Below are 26,404 nucleotides of genomic sequence, written 5' to 3'. Positions count from 1 at the left end.
ACTTCAATTTCCTTTTCTTGCAAGAGTAATGCTCTACTGTAATGAATCTATTGTGACATTGTGCTTGTTGGTAATTGTGTGTATACTGAATCACAGTCTGTGTGCTTCATCTCCTTTTTTCAGCCTCAATCATGATGAGTTATCATTTGAAGTGTCTTTCCTTGAAAACACAAACACACACACACAATCAAATTTGCTTTGGGGTGACATTGTTGGAGAAGCCTAAAATGTGCAGTTTGTAGGATTCAGAAGGGGTTTATGGACAGAAATCTAATAATGATCTCCCATAATATGTTTGTAAAATTGCTTTCAAATTAAAACTGTTTGGTATTTGTAATCTTAGACGTCTTTGGTGTGTATTTCAGGCAAGAAACATGCTTTATTAAAGTTTGCCATCTTGGGCCCCAATGAAGTGGAAACTTGCCATACAAAGATGTCATGGACTAAATCCTTGTGTGTTTATCCAAACGGGTTAAATAATACTTTAAACACTTGTTTCTATGGGAACCTCATTAGTCGATGTACATGTTGATGACGACATCCTTTGTGGTGTGAAGACCTCTGTAGTTCTCATGAGACAGGTACAGAAGAGTCGAGATTTTAATGGACTTGTCTCATTTTCAGTATATTATGTAATTGTTTCATGTTTAATATTCCATAATCTGCGAACAGTACATTATACACAGCAACATTCTTCTAACTGCTCAGTGCGCACGCAACTATTCATACTCAAATAAGACGCTAAGGAGCGGCTCTTACAGAGACTTTACAGGTTGGCTAAAGTTGGTACAGCAGGGTGTCACGGAGTGGGAACCAGCCAGGGCTTTTAATCTATTCAGCCAACTCAGCTTCCCCAGTATTCCACGGGAGAGGAGGGGACTGATCATTTATTCATAGTTTCAAATGATCAAACCTCTCTGCTCACTTCAAAGACACATTTAAATGTCTCTTTTATAGTGTAACTTAAAGACCCTGAACTGAAACCCACATGGGTTTAACATATTATTAGTCTGTGTGTGCAAGTACAAGACGAGAAGATCTCTCTATCTATCTATCTATCTATCTATCTATCTATCTATCTCTCTATCTATCTATCTATCTATCTATCTATCTATCTATCTATCTATCTATCTATCTCTCTATCTATCTATCTATCTATCTATCTATCTATCTATCTATCTATCTATCTCTCTCTCTCTCTCTCTCTCTATCTATCTATCTATCTATCTATCTATCTATCTATCTATCTATCTATCTATCTATCTAATAGAATGATGAGGTCACTAATCAGCTACATTAAGAGCACTCACTGTCACTGTACTTGGATGGATGGATGATTTGAAAATGAATGGAGCCATGTCACATAACTGTGGCAAAAACATGAGCTGTACCACTCGGCAGTGCATTAAAAGAAACCTGTGAGGGTTCATCAAGGAAAAGCTGGTCTGACATCAGAACACAGGGGCCTGAGAAACACACACACACACACACATACATTTTCCCCCAGCCTTAAGCTCTAAATATATAACAAGCAAGCAGACCTCCATCTAGGGAAGCGGGAATGTGTGTGTGTGTGTGTGTGTGTGTGTGTGTGTGTGTGTTGGAGGAAGGCTCTTTCATCTCCTCAGCCCTCTTCTGTCTTTGTACGGATAATAATATGATTCAGAAAATGACAGTAATGGAGCAACTCCACGAAAAATGCCTGAGAAAAGAGCAAAGGGAGGGAAAGGTGACAGAGGTGGGAGAGCCAGAGTAGAAGTGGCATGATGGAAGTGTAAAACAGTGCAGGGCTCTCCCTCTGTGATGAGCCAGGATTTGCCACCTCCACGCTGAGTCCGCAGCTCCATGGTCTGCAGCACCGCCGCCTCCACCATCCTCACCCTCAACTCAGTGTCCACCTACTGAGTTACAGCCGTGGTTCAAAAATGTCTCCCTCCACTTGCTAATGGTGACTTTTTTTCCCCCCAGAACATTTCCAGACAAAGAGAGTGTGTTGCGGTGTCTCATGTGTCTGCTGCTACCGCTCACATCTCCTGAGCTTGGAGCTCGATGTACTAATTTGGACCTTGAGTCTGGCAATGAACTGAACTGAGCGGATATTTTTTTAATCAGTGAAATATTGTTGCGTTTGTTTGCCTCTTCTAAATAATGTGCAATGATCTCACAGTTCTAAAAATTAAAATGACAAAATATCATCGCATTGCACATTTCAAGCTTAAAAGATCTAAAATGCTTCAGGGTTTGTGAAAGTATTGTTCAGGTATCAGGTATATGACTCTTCAATCTGTAACATTTCAATATAATTCCTGGATTTATTTTCATTATGATGATTTTAATAGCACATACCAGCTGCATTAACTGTGTGACAGTAGTATTGTTTAAATTGCTTCACAGCATCAGCACAGTCCTTGCTCCACTTTAGTCCTAATGACTGTTTTAAAATGTACCCTGTAAGCATAACAGTGTAATTTTCATAATTTGATTTTATAATGAGGGATATAGATGTAATACTTTGGAAAGAGGACTGTTATTCTCCAAAATAGCATAAATTGTTAATTTATTTACTACATTTGCCTTGTACAGTGAATACAGTAAGCACACATCAAGATAAAAAAGATGTAACAGAAGCTGTTAATAATAGTTACATTCAGATATATGTAAATATTTGGCAGCAAAAAAATGCATAGTCCCAAAAAAAGGAAGTCAGGTCACAGTAGGGGAACACTGCCGCTCTCTTATACCATAATATAAGTCCTTGAACCATGATCTGTTTTTGTTTTTAATCTTAACCAAAGACAGTTGCTTGGGTTTTCTTTAGAAAACATCAAGTGTGCTTTTTATTGCCACCATGACAATGAAGGTCGTGGTATGCCTACTGATGGCACACGCCCTGTATTCTCATTGCCATGACAACAAATCTGTTGCACTTGCCAGAAGTGGGCTCTGCTGGGTTGAGACGTATGATCACTGATTTAAACAAGTTGCCAATTTTAATAAATGTATGTTGCATATACATATATATATATATATATGTATATACATATTCCTGCGCAATATTTGCTTCTCATTCTCCCGTCAGTGCTTGCAGTAAAACTTTAAAAACCTAATGGACTCGATGATGGACAGAACAGTTGCAGTATTCAAGAAAAACATGATTTAAAAAAAAAAAAAAACAAGGACAGAGAGGTGCCCATGGAAGGTTGGAGTTGGAGAGATGACAGAAGGGAGAGCGAAACATAATGAGCTGATGAAATGATTGTGGAGGGAGAAATAGCTCAGGGCAGTGACAGAATGAGCTGTCAGGAGTCCCCTGCTCTTGGCGTGATAGTCAGCTGCCTTTGCTGTCATTGGAATCACAGTTAGTTCTGCGACATCCCCTACAGCACGAGCTGATCAACACTTTCCTGTCACCTCCTCTTCCGCTAAACACAAATACCTCTGTTCTCTTCTGTCTGCTCATCCTTTCTTCACAGCACTCTTCCATCTGCCTTTTGCTCACATTAACAATCCGTCGTTTTTCCATCGACTTCTTACGTACGCCATACATATTGATTTTTCATGGTAAAGTAACAAATCCTGGAGGTCACACACTTTCTCTGATCAGTTTTAAATGATAAGATCAAACCTGGAGCCTCACTCACTCACTCACTCACTCACTCGTCTTCTCCTGCTTTCTCCTCCACATGAAGGTCGCGGGGGGCGCTGGTGCGAATCCCAGCTGACATACTGTGGGCCAAAATGCTGGACAGGTCGCCAGTCCATCACAGGGCTTTTGTGAAGGCTGTAAAGTACATTTTTTTCCCCCTCAGCTCCGAGATGACGAGGGTTGCAGATTGAATGACCTACGATTCAGCACCTCTGATGCCGACATGAGAAAATGCAAACAGAGAATAATGTTAAAAAAAAGGTAAACAAAATGGTAAATGACTCTAGATGTGTGTCAGGCTGAAACGTGATTCCTGAGCACGGCAGGTGTAGCCCTCTAAATGTAAATGTCTGTCACTGACTCACTAAGTGATAAACACCACTGCTCTGCCGACTGCTGCATGACGGAATGATGGAGATAGTGGCTTTTTTCATGCAGACCTGAGCTATAGTTTTCAAATTCTATTGTGGTTTGCAACAGTTATACTTTATAACAGGTCTGACCTATAGTCTTGTTAGTTTGCAATCGAGTAGCTAATGGAGCAGCCAGAGTAAGCTGTTGTGAAGAGCTGCAGGCGGAGGGCTGTGCACCTCTAACGCCTTAGCAACCATCTCCACGGAGGCCTCTTTAGCGGGAAAAAATCAAATAAAGTCATTGAATCAAATTATGGTTTGCGATTGTTTCTTTAATAAATTCATATGACCTTGTTGCTACTGTTTCATTTCTAATAATGTGCAGGTGTTTTGTACCATAGTCATCTTTGGGTTGCCAGATAAACAGGACGGACAAAAAAAATCTTTAGCATTACACATTCAATCCAAAAACAGTAACAAAACCTAAATTACATTTAATATACTATTTGGAGACCATTATCTCCCGAAAACAAAAGCACAACAGCTTGTTCTTAAACAGACTAATGCTTGACATTCAGCCTCTTCCTGACATATCACAAGTCTTTCAAAGCCATGCCAACACAACCTCCCCGGACTGCTCCCATAAGTGAGTGAGCCAAATAATGTGGGATGAATGTTTTATGCCACACACTGTCAACCTCATTTGACTATGATTACTAAAAAAAAAAAGATCCCCAATGAGCACCACACATTGTATATTCTGGCATACACCAATGACAATAATAAAAGATTCCTGCTTTATCACAATGAGTCCCTGCAAATTGTTGGTCTTAGCACAAACAAATATTTTCCATTTTGTTATCAGCTCATAAAACAGCATCGAGCAGCTTTCAGATTGTGTTGATAAGAGTGGTTTTTTTTGTGTGTCTTTGTTTGCTCTGCCTCAGGTCTTAATCTGAAAAGTCTCAAATTCATGCGGCGCTCCCTCACTGCCCTTCAGCTTATCCACATCTGTCTTTTCCATGCTTGTGTGTCCTCCTTGTTTTGTCTTCTCCTCTGCACCGAACAGAAGAGAAGAGTATTCTAAAAAATTTACTAGAATTTCTCTGCTCTATTTTTAACGCCCAACTAGGAACTTTGGGACAAATGCAAAGAAACGTGAAGTCTTGAGCTTGTGCTGATTGATTGAGGACATGATCTAACACGACCACTCAAGGAAGAAATTACTTCTCGGTGTTTGTCAAAGCTCCTGCTTGTTGTGCTCTAGATTACAACGGAAGTAAAACAGCACATGTCTCATTATCTTCTCTGTCGAGGATAAGCAGCTCGCTGCATAAAACATGACCTTTTCTTTTCTGATTCAACTGTCCACTCTTGTTGTTCCCTCTTTTTTTAAAAAGTCAGATATCTATTTACATTTAGATTAAACCTTTTGCTTTCGTCTGTTTGGATCATGGGTTGACAAAACACCCAGTTTGACAAATGAGGGTGCATGAAAACTAATTAGCCAAAGATTTACATTTGAGCAAAGCCGTGAAATCATGGTGTAGAATTTCTCCCCATAAACAAATCAAATGTAGTGGTTTGTATTTATATAGCACTTTTCTAGTCTTTATTACACTACAGTTTTGCCATTCACCCATTCACACAGTGCATCTTCTATCACTCATCTTTCATACCCATTCACACGCTGCTGGCAACATGGGGTTAAGCGTCTTGCCCAAGGACTTGCGGAGCCGAGAATCAAACCCACTACCTTGAAGTTGACTGGTAACTCACTCTACCACTGAGCTATACCGTCGCTACCGTGTCTGCTGCACTGAAAATCATGGCAACAGGTTTAGCACAGAGATATAAATTGTGTAAAATGTGTTTTTGGTAAAGTCTGCATTTGCCAAATCAGACTCCCATGCATACAGACCACAGCTACTTATTTGATGCATTCACAAGAGCCCATTCATTCACGCTATAAAACATTTACTTCCCAAGATGAAACATGAGAGCATAGTAATGCTCCAGATTGAAACCGTCCTTCACATATATCCAGTAAAGAAAACAGTAGATCCTTTCTTTTCTTTCTTTTTCTTTTACCACAATCCTCCTCTCTTTCACCACTGGCTTCAAGGTGAGACATGGAACAGCCGCTTTTCAGGGCCAGAGGGCCAGTGACTCTGATCTGCTGAACATAAAGCTTACTCAACAATTACTGCTGCTGCCAAAAAACTATATCAGACCAAATCCTCCTGCTGTAAACCCAAAGCTCTTTGTTAAGCCAGTATTTATCTCTATCCTGTTACAGATGCAATAAATGCAAAAAATGTCTTAATGCTTTTTATTCGGATCATTCAGCGTTGCATGTACTCAGTTTGCATAAGATCACATACAGTATAGGACGTCTAAACATGTAATTGTGTGACCCAATCATAGTATTTCTGTCAGTAAATTAAAGGCTGCAGACAAGGATTATTATTCGATCTTAGTTGTGTGTGTGTGTGTGTGTGTAGACTTCACTGCGATGATCAAGGACTTTGCGACTGCAGTTAGCTGGTGATATGTGTGAAATAGTTTTATTGTTTGTTTCTTTTCTCATTCAGTTTGGCCTTGAGCCGAGACACATAACACAAATTAACAAGAAATATGAATCACCGCAGACTCTCACACTCAAACACACAAAGACACCTCATTCTTTCCCCTTCATTCAGATGCCTCCACTCGAGTTTGCCCGTGTGAATATGCAACATCATCCTCTTCTTGGCTCTGTAACTCCTTTCAACACATGCAGCAAAAATGAATGGCAGTTTTTTTCTGCAAACTAACAAATCACAGAAGCTTGTTTTTTTCTTTTTAAACAAAAAACACAACAAGTCATTTATGCAAACGGGACCTGATGTTGTTTTACAGGATCACATCAAACCTGCAGTCTAGAACAATTTATAATTGTCTTTTGTCTCAGTAAATATGGACTGAAGGAAGCACATCACGTGGGTATTCCCCAGGTGTCAGTAAGTAATGGTGACACACGACATATGAGGATTCATGCCATGAAGTCAAATGCTATTCAACTTGCTTCTTGCAACCTGTTAACGCCGCATGCGTCCTCTGTTCGTAGGGATCTGTCCATGGTGCTGAACTGCGGTTCAGCAGGGACACGCCGCGGCAAAATGACTTCAATACAGCGGTTCTCTGTCTAAATGCCCTGAGAGGCACACATGCATAACATCGGTCGTTGGACCGAATAGCCTGTCATGGTGACGACAGGACGATGCCGGACTAGATTATCTTTTTTTTTTTTTCTTTCAGGAGAACAGAAAAGTCAACCAGTGAAAGCTGTACTTACACAAAAACTCCGAAAAGCAGAACTCGAATGCCAATTTCCAGAGCCAGTTCTCGCACGTTTTTCCTGCGGTCGGGGGGCGGCACGTTCATGATTCTCAGATAATCCGCTAAATGACGATGTAAACAAAAACAAATTGGCACCGGTCAGTTCTGAAGGATCTTCACTCTGTATCCCACGTTCCCACAGCGAGCGCTTCCAGACGCGGTGCTCCCTAATCACACATGCCGTGCGCTTCCATCGCGACTCGGTCAGCTGAAGAACTGAAGCAGTCTTCCCTCTCTTCCTCGCCTTTGCCTGTCTCTACTCCACTCCCTCTCTTTCTCGTCCCTCGGGGGATTTTCTTTATTGGAACTGTGACGCTGGCAACCTGCTCCTGTGTCGAGTCAAAGTCTTCTCCACCGCTCCATCAACCAATTACACAAAGTGGGAACTGGGTTGGAGTTTTGTGACCCAAAGAGAGGGAAAGTGAAGGAACACAGCAAAGTAGAGGGAGAGCGAGAGAGAGAGCGAGAGAGAGAGAGATACTCTCTCACCCCTCTGTTTCACTTTCACTTGGAAGAGAATCAAATGGGTTTCAGAGAAGTTTCTGGAACCCCACTCAGGTCCAGATGAATGAGTTCAGCTCTGTTGTGCACAAATGCAGCACTGAAATCAACTGAGTTCCCTATAGTCTACTCCTAAGTCACAAGACATTGCTGCTGAACAAATAATTCCCCATGAATAATGAAACACACAAAAGTAAATGTGACATTCACGGAGCAGAGAACCACCCTGCTGGTGCAGCCTGGACGAATGGGGTTCATCGCCACTATTGTTGAACGGCGGCTGGAACTAATCCATCAACGCAAGCATTAGACTCAACACTTTGCCCGACACATGATATTACATTACTGTGCCAAAGGAAGGCCATAGCTGAGGGGGAGCTGTGTTCTCTCTTGGCCCTTCCTCATATTCTCCAATCTCACCACTACAAAGAGTCTAGCATCTCTGGGCCTGTGTAGCCAGACAGTGATAAAGGAGCAGAGGCAGCAGCAGCAGCACACACCTGCGGGCAGGGAAACCTGGCCAGCGCTTCCTAGACATAGATGAATATTTGATGTCTTGTAAAGCTGGCTTAGCGTAACCTGTCGGTCCAAGATGTGTGTAATTGTCAGTGCATAGAGAGTCCAACATACTCAATGTGTGGCAAAGGACAGGACCATCATTGAAGAAGGTCCCTGACCTTGAAAATATTGATGCTGCTTTTCTAGGTCACAGACCTGACAAACTAAAGTGGCTGCGTGTGCAAAATGATTCTCCGTGTTTTGCGCAGTATCCAAGCGACATAGTACAAAGATAGCTTTAATAAATGTGCACATGCATTGGCGCGTGCACAGACACACAATGGAGGTTTTATTCTGGCTTTGGTTTCGCACAGAAGAGTTCTTGGTAATGTGTCAGAAGTCTGTGCCAACTTCAGATCCACACACAGGGGAGAAGTGAAATGGTGGCAGGTTAGGAGGTGAGAGCTGGATTCAAAGCTTTCTGGCAATCATTGGACTTTTCAGGTTTTACAGAGTGTGGCATGTTTATTACAAGCTATCAAAACTATTTTAACTCACAGCATCACTGTACTCTTGATTTACTCCGGTCAGGGAGGCTTTCCAAAACCTGGTACATAAACAAGTCCAGATGCCCGGAGCTAAGTCCAGAAGATGATATGACCTGGATGACTGTGAAACTTCACAGAAATGATCACATACAACAGTTATTAGAGAGAAAGAGAAATATATGACTTTGTTCTAACTGTTTATGATCCATGTGCAATGGTGTAAAAATTCTATTTAGTCATTTTTATCTAGTCTAATTGTAATTAGCATTTTCATATTCACATTTCCTTGAAGCATATTTTTATTTCTGTTTCCTTCAGAGTATATTCCAAGTTATGGTCCCTGAGGTTGAGGTTATACTGTAAAATGTAGATATATGGCACACTCTAGTAGGTTGTTCTTCAGTAAATCAAACTTAAATGCATCATTACAGAGTGCGCCTAATCACCTCCAAGGGTATGAGGGAAAGTGCACTGGAGATGATCCTCTCTGCTTCACAGTGACTCATCATCCTTTAGAGAGATTGGGATATTGCTCCCTGAATTCTCGACTTTATTGGACGTCGCACTGCTCTTTTGGATGCATTTTTTACAAGAAAACATTCCACGTTCATGGTTATAGCAGAACATGGGCTGGGATTTTAGATGCTGAGCTACTGTACCTGAGGGGTTGTAAAGGTTTGGTGCAGTTGTATTAAGCCACTGTGCGATAACAAAACTTTTCTGCTGACGACTGCATCCGTGGTTAAATAGGATTCATAGTTGTTCCTTCATCACGCGTGTATTTTTGGGAGGATTATGATGAAGTGAGATGAAATGAGGAATTTTGACTCAGGTTTCTGGCTAGGAGTGACAACCATGTCCCTGAAAAGGAGAGTTACGGTATAAGTCTCCAATGCCTCATCCTGACATGCTGAATCCAAAAAGTAGTCATCCAAAACGTATTTTGTCATTATTTTATTGCCTTCATCAACTTGGTGTTTTGTGAATTATGGAAACGTCAGATGACAGGGTTCTTTCAATACTGAACATGAGATTTGTTCAAAAAGTAGCACAATCTGAGCCAACGTTCTAGTTTTTTATAACTTGTAATCTGTTCTGCTGATGTCACTACATACAGTACGGTTTAAAAAGGTTTGGTATTGGCAAAGGGAAAGCTGCCTATGCAAACTTCAGCCTATGACTGTATGTTTTATTTTGGCATCATTCAGTCGTGACCAGTGAGTGGACTTAGTGAGTGATCCACCCATGAGTGGACCTACAGCAAAGAGCAAGAAGCAATCAATACACCATTTCGATCCAAATTCTCTGCTATGAAACAACCTGAGTTTGCTTCATGTGAACAATTTGGTTCGGGATACATTTTTAATAAGGATTCCCATAAGATATTGAGCGGTTTATGGTTCATGGTGACACAGAATCAATAGCATATCATGATCCGAAGAATTATTTAGATTAAGCACTTGGCATTTAGTGCTAGATACCTGGTTGTTTAATGTCAAATGAGACCAGACCACGTTAGGATTAAATTGTCAGCTGCCACAAGCTCTACTTTAAAATTGTGAGGCATACTGTGGGGAGATTTTCCTCTGGATCCAACACTCAACTTTATTGATTGGCAGGAGTGAGACATGGTTTTGACATACACATGGTTTTGGGTCTGACTGGTTCCTGCTCACTGCCCACTGGGCTACAGTTATTTGGCTGTTGGTGGAAAAAAAAAAAGAAGAGAGAGATCGTGGAATGTTTTGAGTGTCCTACTTTTTTCCCCTCAAAACCTGGATACATTAAACATAAGATGAGTATGAATCATCCAGCCATGTAAGGTATGAGAAATCCGTAATGTGGCAGTATCACATCAAAGATATGGAAATATACATGGATACAATTGGGTGATTTGGTGGTACAAAGATTTTTTCAACAATTCTATATCTAAAGGGATGCTTTTTTAATTCTATTCTCCATATTTTAGTGTTCTCACTACCTTGTTCTGGTTCTCTGTGCCTAATACAGCTTGACTAATCCAATTATCATCACACTTATTAGTGCTAATATCATCAGCAAAATGAATAATTAATGTCAGCAATTAGTTTGCCTTTGCAAATGACACACAGCGGCAAAATATTAAAGTGCAACATGATTAGGGAAGGGCATATAGTGGTTTTATACGTCAGTGAGTCATCTCCTTTATTTTACTTATTGAAAATCGAGTTCTTGGACAGAAACAGCAGAAATGGCTTCACTTGTGTGTGACTATACGTCAACTGGTCTTCGAGCAAAATAGGGAGACTTATTAAGCTATTAAGAGAAATCAATGCTGGTCTGATTCATGCATTCATCAACTACATTTACACACGGCACGTGTGTGACTTCTCTCCTGTTGATTGGCTCAGGTTCTGCAGAGATAAACCCAGACTTCAAATAAGGGCAAGAGGAAACATATTGATTTAGTCTTGAGATGCAGCCTACTTTCTTGTTGCATAAGAAAATGCATCGATCTCTCTCAGTGATATGACTCTGACTGTGGCTGTGGAGTGGCAGGGTTCAGACTGCTGCAAACCATCCTTCATGGACATTTTGTCCAAAACCTAATAGATTAAAATAGATTTCAGGCTGTTGAGCTGGTAAAGCAGCACAAATAACTTTGCACGGTCATTAACCGTCCTCCAGATTGTACAACTGTCCTGGAGCCACAGAAAATGAATTGGCAAGACTATATTATGTTCGCCCAACAGATGGAAACATCCTATACTGTATACTATAACGTAAACAACACTCCATGTGTCATAAAACCCATATGGTATGAGGCTTTTTTTGTCTCATGCAGTTATATATGTTAACCACTAGATTGTGCATATAGTTTAAAAAACTGATATAAGGTTAATTAAAAAGGTGAGCTTTGAGCCTGATATTGATGCTATGTGTAAAACTGTCCAACAGTTTATTTGTAAGCTTTAAAGTTAAATACAGCAAGAAAAAAAAATGAATAAAGCAATAACTAAACAAATAGATAAGAGGACTGATTGTTGAAAAGAAACATTTTAGTAGATACTGACACCCTGGATATTGTGCTAAATTGCTGAATATCATTAACAGACATAAATCATGTCAGAGATCAGATGCACCTGCGATGTGTTTGTGTACGTCGCAGGCAGACATCGAGGTACGAGGCCAAAAGGTACTTTTATGGAAATGTTTCCTTCTTGTTTTATTGAACGTGTTCTAACTTCTGTTTAATCTGCTCATGTGGGTCCACTTAACCTCAGAAATGAATATCAGTGTGGCAAAATTGCTGGCACGACCTTGAATGACCTTCATCCCAAGTGTGTGGTCAGGATTTAAAAAATAAAATAAATAAATAAATAAAAAAAAGGCCAAATCGAACTTGGATGATTCTTGTCAGCCCGTGTATGGTGACTTTTTGTTGCTTCCATCTGTTCACAGATACAATCTGCCAAGATGTAGAACTAATGGATTTAAAAAGTAATTTATCGCTGCTGCCATCTGCCTTTTAAAACAATTCACTGTGATAGTATTTGTTATTAAATCTATTTTATTGCTTGGTTTGACTGCATGTGGGCAGTGTTGGTTATACAACACATTTCCCCTTGGGGATAATATAGATACCTTGGGCTGGGCTTACAGTATTTATTGAGTTAATATCCGACTATTTACTTGACACCTCTCAAGTAAAAACATGTGGCAACCAAGTATCCACTGTCTCATATACAGCACATTAGAAAGCCCAGCCCTACTTATGAAACATATTTACTGTATGTATAAAGGGCCAGATAAATGTAATTTATAGGAGACATGGATGTTTAATACAAACCTCATCGTTCTCTGACCTCCTCTGACATGTTTTTCTTCTGTAAACTTAACTACACAGGCCTGAGGATGTAAATCTCAGCCCCTCCTCGCACAATGTGACCCAAGGCTGGAGTGGAGACTGAGATTTACATCTTTGTACACTCACCATTTATCCTGGGCATAAAACTATCAACAAACCATCAAGGACTGTGATCGAGGCAAACAATCACCTTTTAAACCAATTAAGGAAACACAAGGAGACAGGGTCACACTGGGGGATAATAACACTATTTCAATCAACACCAGATAGACAGAAAAACTGGAAATACATGTATGGGTGTTATGTTTTGCACTTTCTCATTGACTTGAAACTCTACTGAATGATTTAGGTGACTCTTTACATTCAACGTGAAAAACTGCTGCATTATATACGTCCATGACCATAAATTCATAATAGGCTAGAGATGGTAACTAAACATGCTCTAATGTGATTTCCATACTCTGTTTGAAGTCTAAATGCGTCATTTTGATAATAGAAAAAAAAAAAACCTGACTTCTCATTAAGGAGAAGAGAGAAAACCAATCAAACGGGATGAAAAAAGAATGTGGCATAATTTATGAGCACCACAGTGAAGTGCTTTGGGAAATGAGTGATTACAATTGGTATAAATGGGCCATTGTCTCCTGTTTTCACTTAAACTGTATTAGGAGTCAAGCTGTGGAGGAAACATGAAAGATCTGATTCTGTAATCCACTGAACAGCTCAAGACTTAAATCCTTAACTATTTAATTTCAGTGATTTTTTTTCCCCACATCTCTGTTAAAGGTCAGTAGTGGCACTGTCGTTACCTTCAACCAGTCGGAGGCAAATTGTTGCTTCAAGCCCTGATTATCTATCTGCGAGCAGCAATGTATGACAGTGTCTTGTGTTATGCCGTAGTTATCGGCATTAGATCTGTATATTATGTCATAAAAAATTACATATACTACAAACAAACTAATGTAAAGGGGTTAAAGCAAGATAATGCACTTACACATAGTGTAACATGTGTTGTGATGGAAGAAATAAAAATTAAATGCAGCTGATAATCATAACTCCAGCATTCTAGTGGTCTAAAGTGTTTTATCAGAGCTGCATCTTACACACACACACACACACACACACACACATAAAAGGTAAGACAAAGAGCAAATTAAAAACAATACTGTGTAGCTGAGATGTCCCAAGTGGTCGTAAAACTCAATGAGAATGGGTTGCCAGAGCAAGTGCAATTAAGTAAAGGAAGAGAGGAAGGGTGAGGATAAAATCAGACAGCTATCCTGTCTGTTGTTCTCTCCTTTGAGAAAATTACAATTTCTTCTTCGATGCCAGAATGCTCCCAGTAATTTACTTTTAATGTGATTTTGAAGAAACAAGCCAACGTCCGTCCTGCTCCTTGATATTCATGAGAGCTCAACCTGCCATCTGTTATCACATCCAAGTCTGTCAAAAATCAACGCAGATGTATTACTCTCCTGCTGCGTGGTGGTGTCACGCACTTCACTTTTCAAAGAGCAGTATCACGTTAGTGCCCTTCACGCTTATAAAGGTGATGCATTTTCTAAAATGCTCAGACAAACTTCATCAGTTTCAAAGGTACTTCAAAATCTGAAGTTGCTTTACAGGATGTATGAGATCAATTCACTCTAAAGTTTCAAGGTTCAAAATTTGTTTACAGACATGACATTGCAGCATTATCACCGGTATTACCTGTGAATTTCTTTGTGCTTGGTTTATTTACAGAGGCAGCACAGATAAGGTGGAAAAGTTATACCAAATAAAGTATATAAAGAGTAATTTATTTCTATTACAAGTCCTCTGATATAGATTCCTCCTATAAACTCCCTCCCATTTTACATTAAAATCCTCCAGATGGAAAATAATATGCCAAAAATTATTAGAGTGTATCTTTTGCCTTTACTATGCCACACAGATATCCACTCTATATATGAATAATGTCACTATCTATATAGAAATAACATGTGATGTCTTACTCATGAACAGAGTGATGGAAGCAATTCAATTTCCACCTTCTTCTTCTAATAATAAGAATATCCGACATAGTCATGGTGTCAGAAAGTGACGTCATTCTGATGAGTAAAATTGCTTTGACTATTAAGAATGACGTCACAGATATCTACAACTACAATCAAGGTTACAAGGTTAAATTGTGAAACAGTGTAAAATATTAATAAAAGCATAAATCCGTTTAAACGAATATACAAAATACAAATTTTAAATAAATATCAGGATGAAGAACAGCAGTTTAATCCAGGACGGTAATGGCAATGGTCGTGTTAGAGGCCAGACATATTCTTGTGTTGTATAAAATACTGTACATATGTAAATATTTGGTGATGGGTGTATAATAGGAATGGGGTAGGTACATCTAAGTCTATACTTCGAGATGTAAATGTAATTCCAGACAGTAAAACATGGCGATTAAATGTTCAAAAAAGGCTTGAAAACTTGAAGTTGAGTAGCGTCACGTTTTGTAGCTAATGGTCGGTTCCGGTGCACCTGTGACGCCCCAGCAGCGGCCCATATATGGTCAATCTGAATAGTTGACACCTGATTTGAACCGTTGGGCGTGGGGCTCACGCACAGGTGAACTTTGACCTGGAAGACTAAACATGGGGAGCTTCCGATAAGCATCTCAAATTTAAACAGACACGCTGTCGAGCGATGTCGCAGAGTTAGTGGCTGAAACTTAAGTTATGGTGATGTAACACTAAAGGTAAGACGTGGTCGCTGGACATGACATGTTTTTCCTTTGCTGTATTGAGTGTTGTGTCATGGTCGAAATTAAAGGGAATATAACCGTTGCTTTCTTTCGAAAAGGTCGAGGTAGAGGATAGCTTCAGTTGGTCATTATCCCTGGTTTTAGCATCTCCTGTCGACATGCTAATGTATTTGCTTGGTGTATTATCGTTTGGGTGAAAAGGGTTTTCACGTGAGTGTATTAAAAGCCTTTCTCGTGGTTCATTGTTAATTTAGCGAAGCTGTTTTTTCTCTTCAGCAGAAACACCAAGTCTCCTCACTGTGAAACCCAGAGGCAGCGTCTCCCACTCCCTTCTTATCCATCATCTTGTTATCCCCTTATTATTTTCCTCCACACGCAGTAATAACGAAAACATTACAGGTGAGAACATTTTTTTTTTCTATCAAATGTTTTATGGTTTGTTTTGTATAAACAATACAAACATTCACATTCATGAAACAATTACTGCCACTTCACTGTTATGATGACGCATGTTTGGTTTTCATATTGTCTACCTCTTGTACAAAGTGTGGCATTTTTATAGCAACTCAGACCAAAACAAGTCTATGGTTTTATTAATGTATTTAAGGAAGGGTTTATGTCAAACAAAAGCTCCAAGGAACTCTCTTTAAACTATTAAAACATGTTTAGACTTCAAGCCTTCATTGGAGTGTCAAACAGAGGCCAAAATGCATCGGTGCATGATGTTTCTCAACAGTTGAACTTAAATGTCACTACAATAAAGGCATTGAAATAGTTTAAAAGTGACTTTTTCTTTGACTTGGTTTCTACATGTTTTCAAAGAGCAACTTTTATTAAACTAATGCGAGTCCAAGAAACTTTTTCTACCAGTAAGTTTTAGGAAGGGTCTATTCTGTTTCACTGTCCCTTTTTTAAGTAATGCCGTATTTACATTAAAACCAAGACGACTGAAGAAAATTCTGTCATTATTTTTATTATTTACCTGCACGTTTCCTTCTGAGTCAGTCTTGCGTTTGGAGTTTTCACCTGTCACGTTGTAACCAACAATCATGTTTGTACTTGCTGAGCACAGTCTGACTTTCAGCGGCTCTGCAGAGAAGAATAATGGGACACGGGGAAGGATATTTTACACCTGGTGCTACTTGGCATGGTCCTGTAGTGAGTCCTTCCAAAGGTGTTAGGTAACTGTCACTAAAAGAAGGGTGCACATTGCTGGATGCCAGATATTGTCAAGGTTTTCATGTCTGCCAAGGGAAACTACAGTGGCAGTGCCAGTGTAAAAGGCTGAGATTTCTTTACCCTCCTCCTGCATGTTTTGGCGCCAGCTTCTCTTCGAATTGACAGCTGGGAAGTCATTAGTAAACTACCACATTGCTCAAAACAGAACGGGACTGAAAATGAGGGAACTGTTTGATATTTATGCATGTCCAGCCTTGTAATCTTTCGGGGGGAATATTAATGATTGTGATAAGTGATTGTGAAGTGATAATTTGGCACCAAATCTAAATATCACTTGTCAAACAAGCAAACTTCTTCAAATCTTCTTAACAGTATTTGGTTCATAGTTTGTGTGGTTATCGCCAATTAGCATCATACAAAGTTTCTGACACTGCCATGGAGTTGTGGTAGAAGGGGTTGCAGATGTGAGAATCATTATGAGCAATGTATTTCCAGAGCAAGTGTGGACATTGGCAAGCAGTAGTATTTATATTTACAGGAAATGTAAATGCCACATATTTTTGGGAACATTTAAAGATGGCATAATGCAAATGGTCTCATTGGCAATGAGCCGATTTTACAGCTGACAAATTGATGCCGGAGCAGGAAAACCACTGGTGAAGCTAATTAATAACATTCACAAGAGATGCATTTCATTTACTGATAATTGGCTGTTTTGAGTCCACTGTGACACCTACACGGAGTATGCTCTTCATTAACATTTTCCTCATTTACACATGTGGTGACCTACAGCTCACCTGGTAGAGCAGGTGCCCAAATGTGCTGGGGCTTCACTCTTCTCAGTGGCTACAGGTTTGCTTCCACCTCGTGGTGCTTGTGGCTAAATGCAGTCACATGTCAAGATTCATGATATTTGTTTAAAAAGAATGAATGATTTTGGCCAAAGTCTTCGAAATAAGGGTTAGGGTTAACCTACACATTTACATAACATTATGGTTATATTTAATTCAGGTTACCACACAGGGACCACAGGAATGTTGACAGGTTACCTTGACATGTAGGATTATTTAAAGTTATCATTTGGCAGTTCACCAAATGTGTCACAATGGAGAAAGACATATGTGTTCAGCCTAACTCTCTAATTAACTTACAAGACTGTCACTGCTGTTGTTCCACAGCACCTGTAGGGTTTTGCATCAAGTCTATCTAATACAGTACTGTATTCAACATGTTGGGTCAAAATGTACATACCAGTTTCCTCTCTGTTAATTATTAATCACCAATTATTTAGTACAAGTTTTGTGACGTCACCCATGTGAAAGTGAATATTTTGTGGTTTATTTTCTCCTTTATGGCAGTAAACTGAATATCTTTTGTTTGTGGACAAGACATTGAAGATTTCACAAACCTTCAAACTTATATTTTTCACAATTGTCTGACATTTTATGAGCCAAACAGCTGATTGATTATCAAGACATTTACAATGGATTAATTTAATGAGAAATAAATGTTATAGTTGTACATTATGTGTCCTTAAATTAATATAAAGGAAAACAAATGTAGCTGTATGTCACGTATCCACACACTCGCATGTCAAACAAAGGGCTGAAGGGGGAAAAAACAAAACAATCATGGCCTCATATCTTCTTTGCATTCATGTGTTGTTATTGACACTATAATCAAACCTGCTATTTGAGCATCTCCTCAATGCAGTAAAGGGAAAAATCCACCAGAGCGCAGCAAAACATCACTTGAATTACTATAGTTTATGCATCTTCATGCATGAAGATGGAGTGGAAACTCACTTGACAATTGTTTTCTTTTTTAAACTTTTGTGATACATACTCCTTGTATGTAGCATGTAACAGTTACTTATTCAGAATTGAGTGACTAGAGAATATTGCAAAGGCAAAATACAACATAAAAATGTGTAGGTCAAAATTTTAAAGAAAGGAGAAGAGAACAGTAACCAAAGATTTTTTTCAAAGTTTGTTTCATTTGACTTGAAGCTAATTTCAATATTTCCATTGGTTTTAAACAATGCATGATTTTCTTTTTTTCAGATGACACCAACATTAATTTCAGTATGTACAGTAGAAGAACCTGTGCAAGAGATTCTGGTTCTATTTTTAAAAAACTGCATTTGTTTTATATTTCTAGGTCAATTGGTCAAATATATAGTATTGTGTAAAACATTAAGATGTTTTTCTTAAATTGTTATAAGTACAAAATCTGTATGTTAAAAGCCATGCCTTCTAACCAGACTAGGACCAGGTTTGAGAAACTCTGTGCCAAACAATACCATCAAAAAAATCATTACATAATGTTTATTGTTCAGCACGTTACAGTTAATCATTAAAATGGGTTCTACTCTCAGTGCTTCATGAAATTGAAGATGACTTTTCACTATTACAGCAGTTGTAGTAACGGCTCTCATCTCATAATTGTATTATCTGCTTGTGAGAGGATTTAAAAATAATGAATCACTCATAACTAACCAACAAGCCATTGATATCAAAAGAATAATGTGTATATAAATAAAGCCTTTTGTCTACGCAAACAGTAATGCTTCCATTGTTCCCTATATGGGGATAAACTATGCATATAACAAAAACTTTGACAATGTAATGTAGAAATGGGAAGTTAATAGAAAATATAGACCTGCCAATTTATTAAAAATACTGGTTAGGATTTGTATATTACTTTAATTCATTTTACTTTGAATGTGTTTCGATTATAAGTATGGTTTCACATTTGTTTATCTTGAGATGAAGCCCTGAAGCCTTAGAAAACTAATCGAATCAACTGTATGGATGGTTCAATTTCAAGTTTATCTTTTAAATTAAAAAAATTCCTGATTTCTTTTTTTTTTTTTTTTAAATGGATAAACCCCTTAAATTGGGGCTGCTTAGTACCTGAACTGAACAGCAATGAGAAATAAGATTGTGGAAAATTGTACTGATCTGTTTACAGGGAATCTATTTGTGGTCCTTGGATAAATGACTGAATTGCTATTTTTATCTTTGTATATAAATTTAACTATAGAACTGAACTTGTCCAAATCCAGATAACTTTAAAGCTTAAAATATAAATGGTATTCTTCTGTATTGTAAGCTTTAGAAAAATCGTAAAATACAATGATTACTGGCAATTCCACATACTGAGTAGCCAAGAAAATCTATAATTGATCTTAAATTGTTATTATGTCGGCTGGACATGAAAGCCTGATTGTGTTTTTGTTTTTTTTAATCTAGCAAATACAAGTGCAAACAGTTTGTCTCTGGTTTCTCTCAGTCTCCAGAGAGAAACTTTGTTTGGTTTAGGTATCACATTAATCAATCCTTTTTTTCATTTTAATTGACAAAATGTATATATTTAATAATATCCCCAAAAGCACAAATGAAATTCAGTGGCTAACCTGACAATTCCAGGGGATTTTTTCAGTTTTCAGGGCTCCTCATTTTTCAGGGCTTCTGAAATAGGTTTATCATATTTAGATTAGTTCTTTATGAAATGTTCCTACAGTACATATTCAGCTATTTTTTTAGGGCTAGTAATAATATTGTTTATTTTTAAGGCTGAGGGGCTGACGCATCGTTTAGATTCAGAGTTTAATTGCTCATCCTCTGACAGACATTCTTTGTGTAAGAGATAATTTACACTTTCCTGAATATCTATGCAAAGTTGGATTTGATGACGTCCAAATGTATTGCATATCCCTCAGTGTAGTAGTTACTGAATGGTAATCAAGTTTGGGGATAGTTTCCAATAGCTCATGATGGATGCATTTTAGGCCAGTGGCAAATGAATGGTTGAATGAAAAGTGGGAGTGCAGGCCAAAAACGTTATTCTGCAAAATTAGCTTAAAGCTGTAATGCTTAACTTTTAAATATAAATGGACCATTGTCAAATGAGTTCACACAATGCTGATTAAACCTGTTGGCTCCATGCCTCTGACTCACTCTGTGATGCATTTTAGAGAGGGGCAACAGATGCACTGCACTGCACTTTAAGTCTAAGTCTAACCCTAAGTACTAAGAAAATAGGTGCAAAAATGTGACACGCCTGAATAATACAAATATCTGATTGTGCATTGCTGTCACAACATCTAAAATTGAAGATCTTTGTCATTCTGTTCTGCGAATTTAACGGAGACTACAGAGATTGTGAATGAGAAAACCCTGAATTCTAAAGCAATGTCTTAGCATGACAAAAGACTGCTTACATTTAACAAACTTGATAGCAGCTAGTGGACACCCTGATAAAAAGGGTTAGATTAGGTCACGATGATGTGGAAAATTGTGCCTGGCTTCACATAAAATCAACGCCAATTGCAGAAAAATAAAAAGAGGCAATACAAACTGGTTCGGTTATAGACTATCACATTAAGTTTACAATTGCATTATATATCATAAGAGGGACATTTAATTTGGACAATTTCTTCAATATTTCTCACACTGGCTGTTGCTTTGTGATGTAATTCCTCTATGACACAGTGGGTGGTGCTATCACACCGACTATTGCTCTTCACATCGATGACCTCTGTGGTTGAATAATGAATTTCTAATTAATCAGTGTTATTTAATTACAAGTTTATTAAGGGTTGCTGATACATATCTTTGTCCTAGTTAATTCTGCCCTTTTCCACCCATGGATGTTTTTTTTTTTTTTCTGCCTGCACATTTCAGCATTCATTTATTTATTTTTTTAAATCATATTTACAATGCCATGAATGAATCAGAGTCTTCTTCTTTTTTAGATTACATTCACGGACATGCTGTCATTGTGTGAAGTGATTTTTCTGTTGTTGTTTTTTTAATTTAAATTTGAACTGAGAACAACGTTTAAAACCAATGGAGCTGTGTCTGCTTTGAGTGCTGCACTTGTTTGAGTTGAGCCCGTTTATGAACAGTGGCGTGTGGCTGTTTTACGGGACATTATTATGCTGGAGCTTCACACAAGTGAGGCTTTATCTTGCGTTTGGTCGCTTTTTGCAGTTGTAGTTCTGGACACTGGCAAGTGAAAGAGCAGGGCGTTGGTGGTGGTGGTGACATAGTAAAAGTAACGGAGGGGGGAGAGAGAGAAAGAGGGGACGGTAGCGAGGGAGGGAGGGAGAGAAGCAGCAGATACTTGGTAACGCATCACAGCAGGACAAGCAATCGAATCTAAAGGCGCTCAGCCGGCGACGGACACGGACGAGGAAGGTAGGAAAATATGATAATGATATGACCATGCTGTAAGTTTAAGACACACGGCGCAGTGTTGGAGGGATGGCTGCGGCACAGCTGATTGTTTTGACCTAAAATACTGTTTTTCGTTATGTACTCTACCTCACATATAGTTTCTAATTCATTACTTTTTTTTTCTTCTTTTTTTTACGCTCACTGCTGCTTCACTTTTGCGCGCAATGTGAGTTATTACCCAACGGATTTGCGCAACAATAATGAGTTTTAGTAGCAGTTGATTGATGATGGATGACAATTATGATGAGCTAATTGGCAAGTGGGAGGACCGATTATGGGGGAATCATGAGTTCCCATCTGAGATCACACTTCATCCAAGTGACGTTTGACTCGCCTTAATGGTCCACTTCAACTGTTGCTGGTGCGCCATCGCAGGTTATTTCATCAGAGTGATGAAGCGGTCAGTAAACGTGAGGTGGTGTGCATGCTTACGCTGAGGTGTCAGGTGTACTGTGTTATCTCAGGTGGCCCGGGCGGCTCACTCCAGAGGTGCCTGCTGGGAAGCGCCTTGGTGCCCACTGATTTATTCATGTGTCACTTGAACGCAGCAGCGACGCAGCAAGAGGTTAAAGTGGAACACCACTCCATTTGAACATCTTGTTGATCATTGTAAAATCTATAATGTCTGTAATTGTACTCTACATGTGGTAGTAGTAGTTGAATGTAAGTGTATACATGGGAATTGGTTATTACTATAGTGTATTTGTTCCTCATTTCTTTCAAGTTGTTTTTAACCTTGTGGCCTCAAACTTTTTTTATCAGCCATCATCACAGCTTGTTGTTCAAATCATGTGTGTAGTGAGTATAGAGGTACCCGTGCCACATTTGAGTGATCAAATAAGTGAACATCACCATCGCTTTGTTTTTATCAGTATGGAAATATGTCAGCCCCTTTTTTCTCACCCTCTCGAGTAAGGCTATATTGTACGATCAGATTATTGATGGAGTTGTCAAACATGTTTAGTCCGTGAGTAAATGCTGTCACTACTCCACTTCAAATGTATGCGGCATGGATATTTTGGCCTCAGTAATCCCATGTTCCAGCTTCACTGCCGTCCTCACAGAGGTCCCCCTGCGAATAATCACTGATATGCTTCTTCTCGAAATAACCTATATGAAAAGAAAAAAATGCATGTGGTGCACAGGGTGTGAGTCTTGTAAAATGATGTTGAGGATATATTTGAAGTTAAGAGATTCCCATTTATTTTGTATGTGTGAGACTGCTGCTGGTTTCATGCATTATGTGGGGAAAGCATGCCTCTGACAGTTGCCCTTACTGAGTGTCAATCTCTCTGAATTCATTCAGAATACAAGGAGGAAGGAGAGAAAAAAATATACTGAAATGGAGAGTCCATATCTGACAGACTCCTTGACTGACAGGCTCAAATGAAACCCAATATGAAGGATGGAGGAATAAATTGCAGATACAGTGGCTACTGGACAATCCTGTAAGAACTGGCAGCAGACCAAGGTAGGAGGACAAGAAAGGGTGGAAGTGTGAAGATGGTAAAGAATGAAGAATGGCAAACTAGTGAAAGCATGAGTAAAAGTAGTAATATGGAAATGGGAGCATCCGATTTAATTCTTGTAGCTCAGCCAAACTGGGAAAGTGGAGCCAGTGGGAAATGTTTTTGGCATTGATTACCCAAAGTAAAAGCATCTGAACAGTCGAGTAGGTGTCTATTTTTTTTTTTTAAGTCAGTTATTTACTTATTTGTTTGTTTATGTGAATCCTTACATATACCCCACCTTTGTTGTCTAAGGTCATAGACTTCAACTTGACAGGAATATCGTTTTTGTGCAGCCATACTTTTGCTGACAGAATAATGCACTGTTGTTTGAGCCCATGCGTTCTCTGTATGACAGCTTTTTACACTGAACTCGCAGACCATGAACGACCATTTTCTGCCTTTTGTGGGTTGCTTTTTCATGTCGGCACAACATTCCTGGTACTTGTGATTATTGTTATTGTACGCAATCCCCTTTTCCCATTTCTACACCCGCCTCTCTCCTGGTCCTACTGTGAGGTCATTAAATCAGCCGAGGCAGTTGGGCAGAACTGCAGAAAACAGGCTGGATGGGAGGGGAGGGTTTGTGAAGATGATTTTGCTCAGACTGTTGTTGCGGTACAGGTGAACTGTTGGTTTGTACATGCTGCTGTCTTTTGGGATGTGAAGCTATGCCATTTAAAATTCCAAATTAGGGATAAAGGTGCTCCATAGTACATCTGACCATTCACAATTCACTTTTTTGTCTTAAATAGCTGGTGGTAAACTCAACTGTCCATGATAATCCTGTTTTAGTCCATTGCTACTAATTCCCGTATCCATGTCATTGTTAAAGTGTGAAACCATTCATTATGAAGATATTCTGCAAATTGAAATTTCCTGAAGGAGTGGATGGAGGGTTTTCATTTCTCAGAGCTACCGTGTGAAATCCTATTCTCTCCTGAAAATAAACCATGTCACGTAAAACAAACGGAAATGCAATTTAATGGCAGCTTTGTTGTGTGACAAATCCTTGTTGTTACTATTTACACATGGAAGGATGCGCTGAAAGGGGGCTGCAGCCGCGTGAGAGATGGAGGGTAAATTAAGATGGGAGGTAGGACTGAATGAAGAGGGAGGTGAAATGTTGAGATGCAAAGGTCATCTGTGCTGAAGAGGAGCTGCTAAATGGTGTCTTTTGATCTTTCAATTGAGATCAAATCTGTCAGTTTTCAGTGGGGTGGAATGACAGTGTCCTAACAAAGAAATACACACAAAAAAAGATGAATGAGTCTCTAAAGCATATTGGTTCCCCTCTTGACACAACTGTCTGTGTTTATGTTGTCTGATACACTGCTGGGACAGCTTTGCCAAACACAGTGAAAAGAAAGGAACGGACATTTACGGCTGACATCAACATTTGGGGACAAGGCATTCAATTCACACTATGGAGACTTTAAATTTGTTTACTGGTATTATGTGTGAGTGAGCAAGAAGGGAAAATAACAGGTTAGTGGAGAGTGGAGGCCGGTGTACACAGAGACAAATGACATGCTAATGGTGTGATCACAGCTTAAAAGAGGGAAACTCATTGTCTCATAAAAGACTGTTACAGGCTGTCTGCATGGTGAAATAGAGGTGAAGCTGAAGACATTAAGATTCAGGTGAATAAAAATAGAGCAGAGGGACATGACAGCATATTGATCTGTGCTGTTTTTAGATGAGAGTAAAAAGTCACAGAGTGTATCATTATGTTCTCACTACAATTTGTCCACAATACCACTAAAAGCCTAAAATCAGAGAGCTAAGATTGTGTTGTCAGTCACTCTGCACTCAGGCAAAAAGGAGGTTTGCAGCCGCAGCAGACATGGTAACCTGTTTTCTACTCACCTTTTGTGTAGTATGTTTCTGTGGCCTTTACTTTTTTTTTTTATTTTTTTTTTTAATAGAATCCATGTCTGAGTATTATTTCTGAGATTTATTTTATTTAATGGATGTGGTAAACTTTTGTCTCCAATATTTCAGCCACATAGCATTCAACCCTACTTTTATGTAACATTGCACCACAATTCTACTTGGACAAATCTATAAGCAGTGCTTTTACCTGCTCGTTGTAATATTGCAGTGAGCAGGGTGAAAAGCCAAATGGATGTAGTGTTGTCTGTACGTGTGTGACAACAAACAATAATCGGTGAAACCTCTATACAGTACGTACAAATGGTCTCTGGCCAGGAGTTTGCAGTTTTAATAACAGATGAAGGCAGAAAGGGATGAGCAATCATTGTCTTTATTTAATTCTCAAATTGTAAACCGGAGAATCCCCACCCCACAACTCTCACAAATTAAGGAACACCATATTTTGTTGTGTAGTATTCCACAATTAATTTTTTGGTAATATGAAGCCATTTATATTTTTCATATTGCAGAGTGTAGATGCAGATGTACTCTCTGCATGCTTTCTTCCAAAATCCAAAGAAATGCAGATTGGGATTAGGTTAATCCTAAATTGACGGATTTAACATGATCTTGAATGGCTTTTTTGTCTCTGTATGTCGGTGATCTGTCCAAGGTGTATACTAACTAGCACTAGATTGACTCCAATTCCCTCTGTGACTCTTAAGGAATAAGTGCTTTCTGGCCTGGATGTACAGTATACTGCTGTTTGTGGTGTATAACATGTCTAACATCAGCTGATCAACAAATCCCCATTTAGTCCAATCATTTTTGCACATCGTTGTTGTTGAAATAGAAATTCATGAATATACAATACAGCATGACATGGCATGTCGTACAAACACTAGACATTGTACAGGAGCTGACCTTTCTCCATGGGGTCAAACACCCGTTACCTCACTACCCTATTCATCTTTAATGGGTTTAAGTTTAGTTTCTTGTTGCAGATGCATTATCCAAGTCTTTACTCCCTTACCCTTCTGTATCTCAGTGTGTTGCACATCAGGAGGTTTATTGTTTACCTT

The 26,404-nt window shown here is 38.9% G+C and overlaps 2 protein-coding genes across 2 annotated transcripts in view; one reads left to right on the top strand and one right to left on the bottom strand.

Annotated features, from left to right (window-relative positions):
• Positions 1-7,800, bottom strand: part of plpp4 (phospholipid phosphatase 4) — a 35,687-nt gene extending 27,887 nt beyond the window's left edge. Inside the window, exon 1 of the mRNA XM_058652403.1 lies at positions 7,337-7,800. Within this exon, the coding sequence (XP_058508386.1) occupies positions 7,337-7,425 (89 nt within the window). The 5' untranslated portion in view covers positions 7,426-7,800. The remainder of the gene's footprint in view (positions 1-7,336) is intronic.
• Positions 7,801-15,438: 7,638 nt separating this feature from the next.
• Positions 15,439-26,404, top strand: part of cdh23 (cadherin-related 23) — a 146,752-nt gene continuing 135,786 nt past the window's right edge. Inside the window, exons 1-2 of the mRNA XM_058651337.1 lie at positions 15,439-15,511; positions 15,794-15,916. The gene's annotated coding sequence lies outside the window, so the exon portion shown is untranslated. The remainder of the gene's footprint in view (positions 15,512-15,793; positions 15,917-26,404) is intronic.

Source organism: Solea solea, chromosome 15 (genome assembly GCF_958295425.1).
Source record: "Solea solea chromosome 15, fSolSol10.1, whole genome shotgun sequence".
Classification (NCBI taxonomy): Eukaryota; Metazoa; Chordata; class Actinopteri; order Pleuronectiformes; family Soleidae; genus Solea; species Solea solea.
The sequence above is the reverse complement of the archived record's forward strand: the minus strand, read 5'-3'. Positions and strand labels throughout refer to the sequence as shown.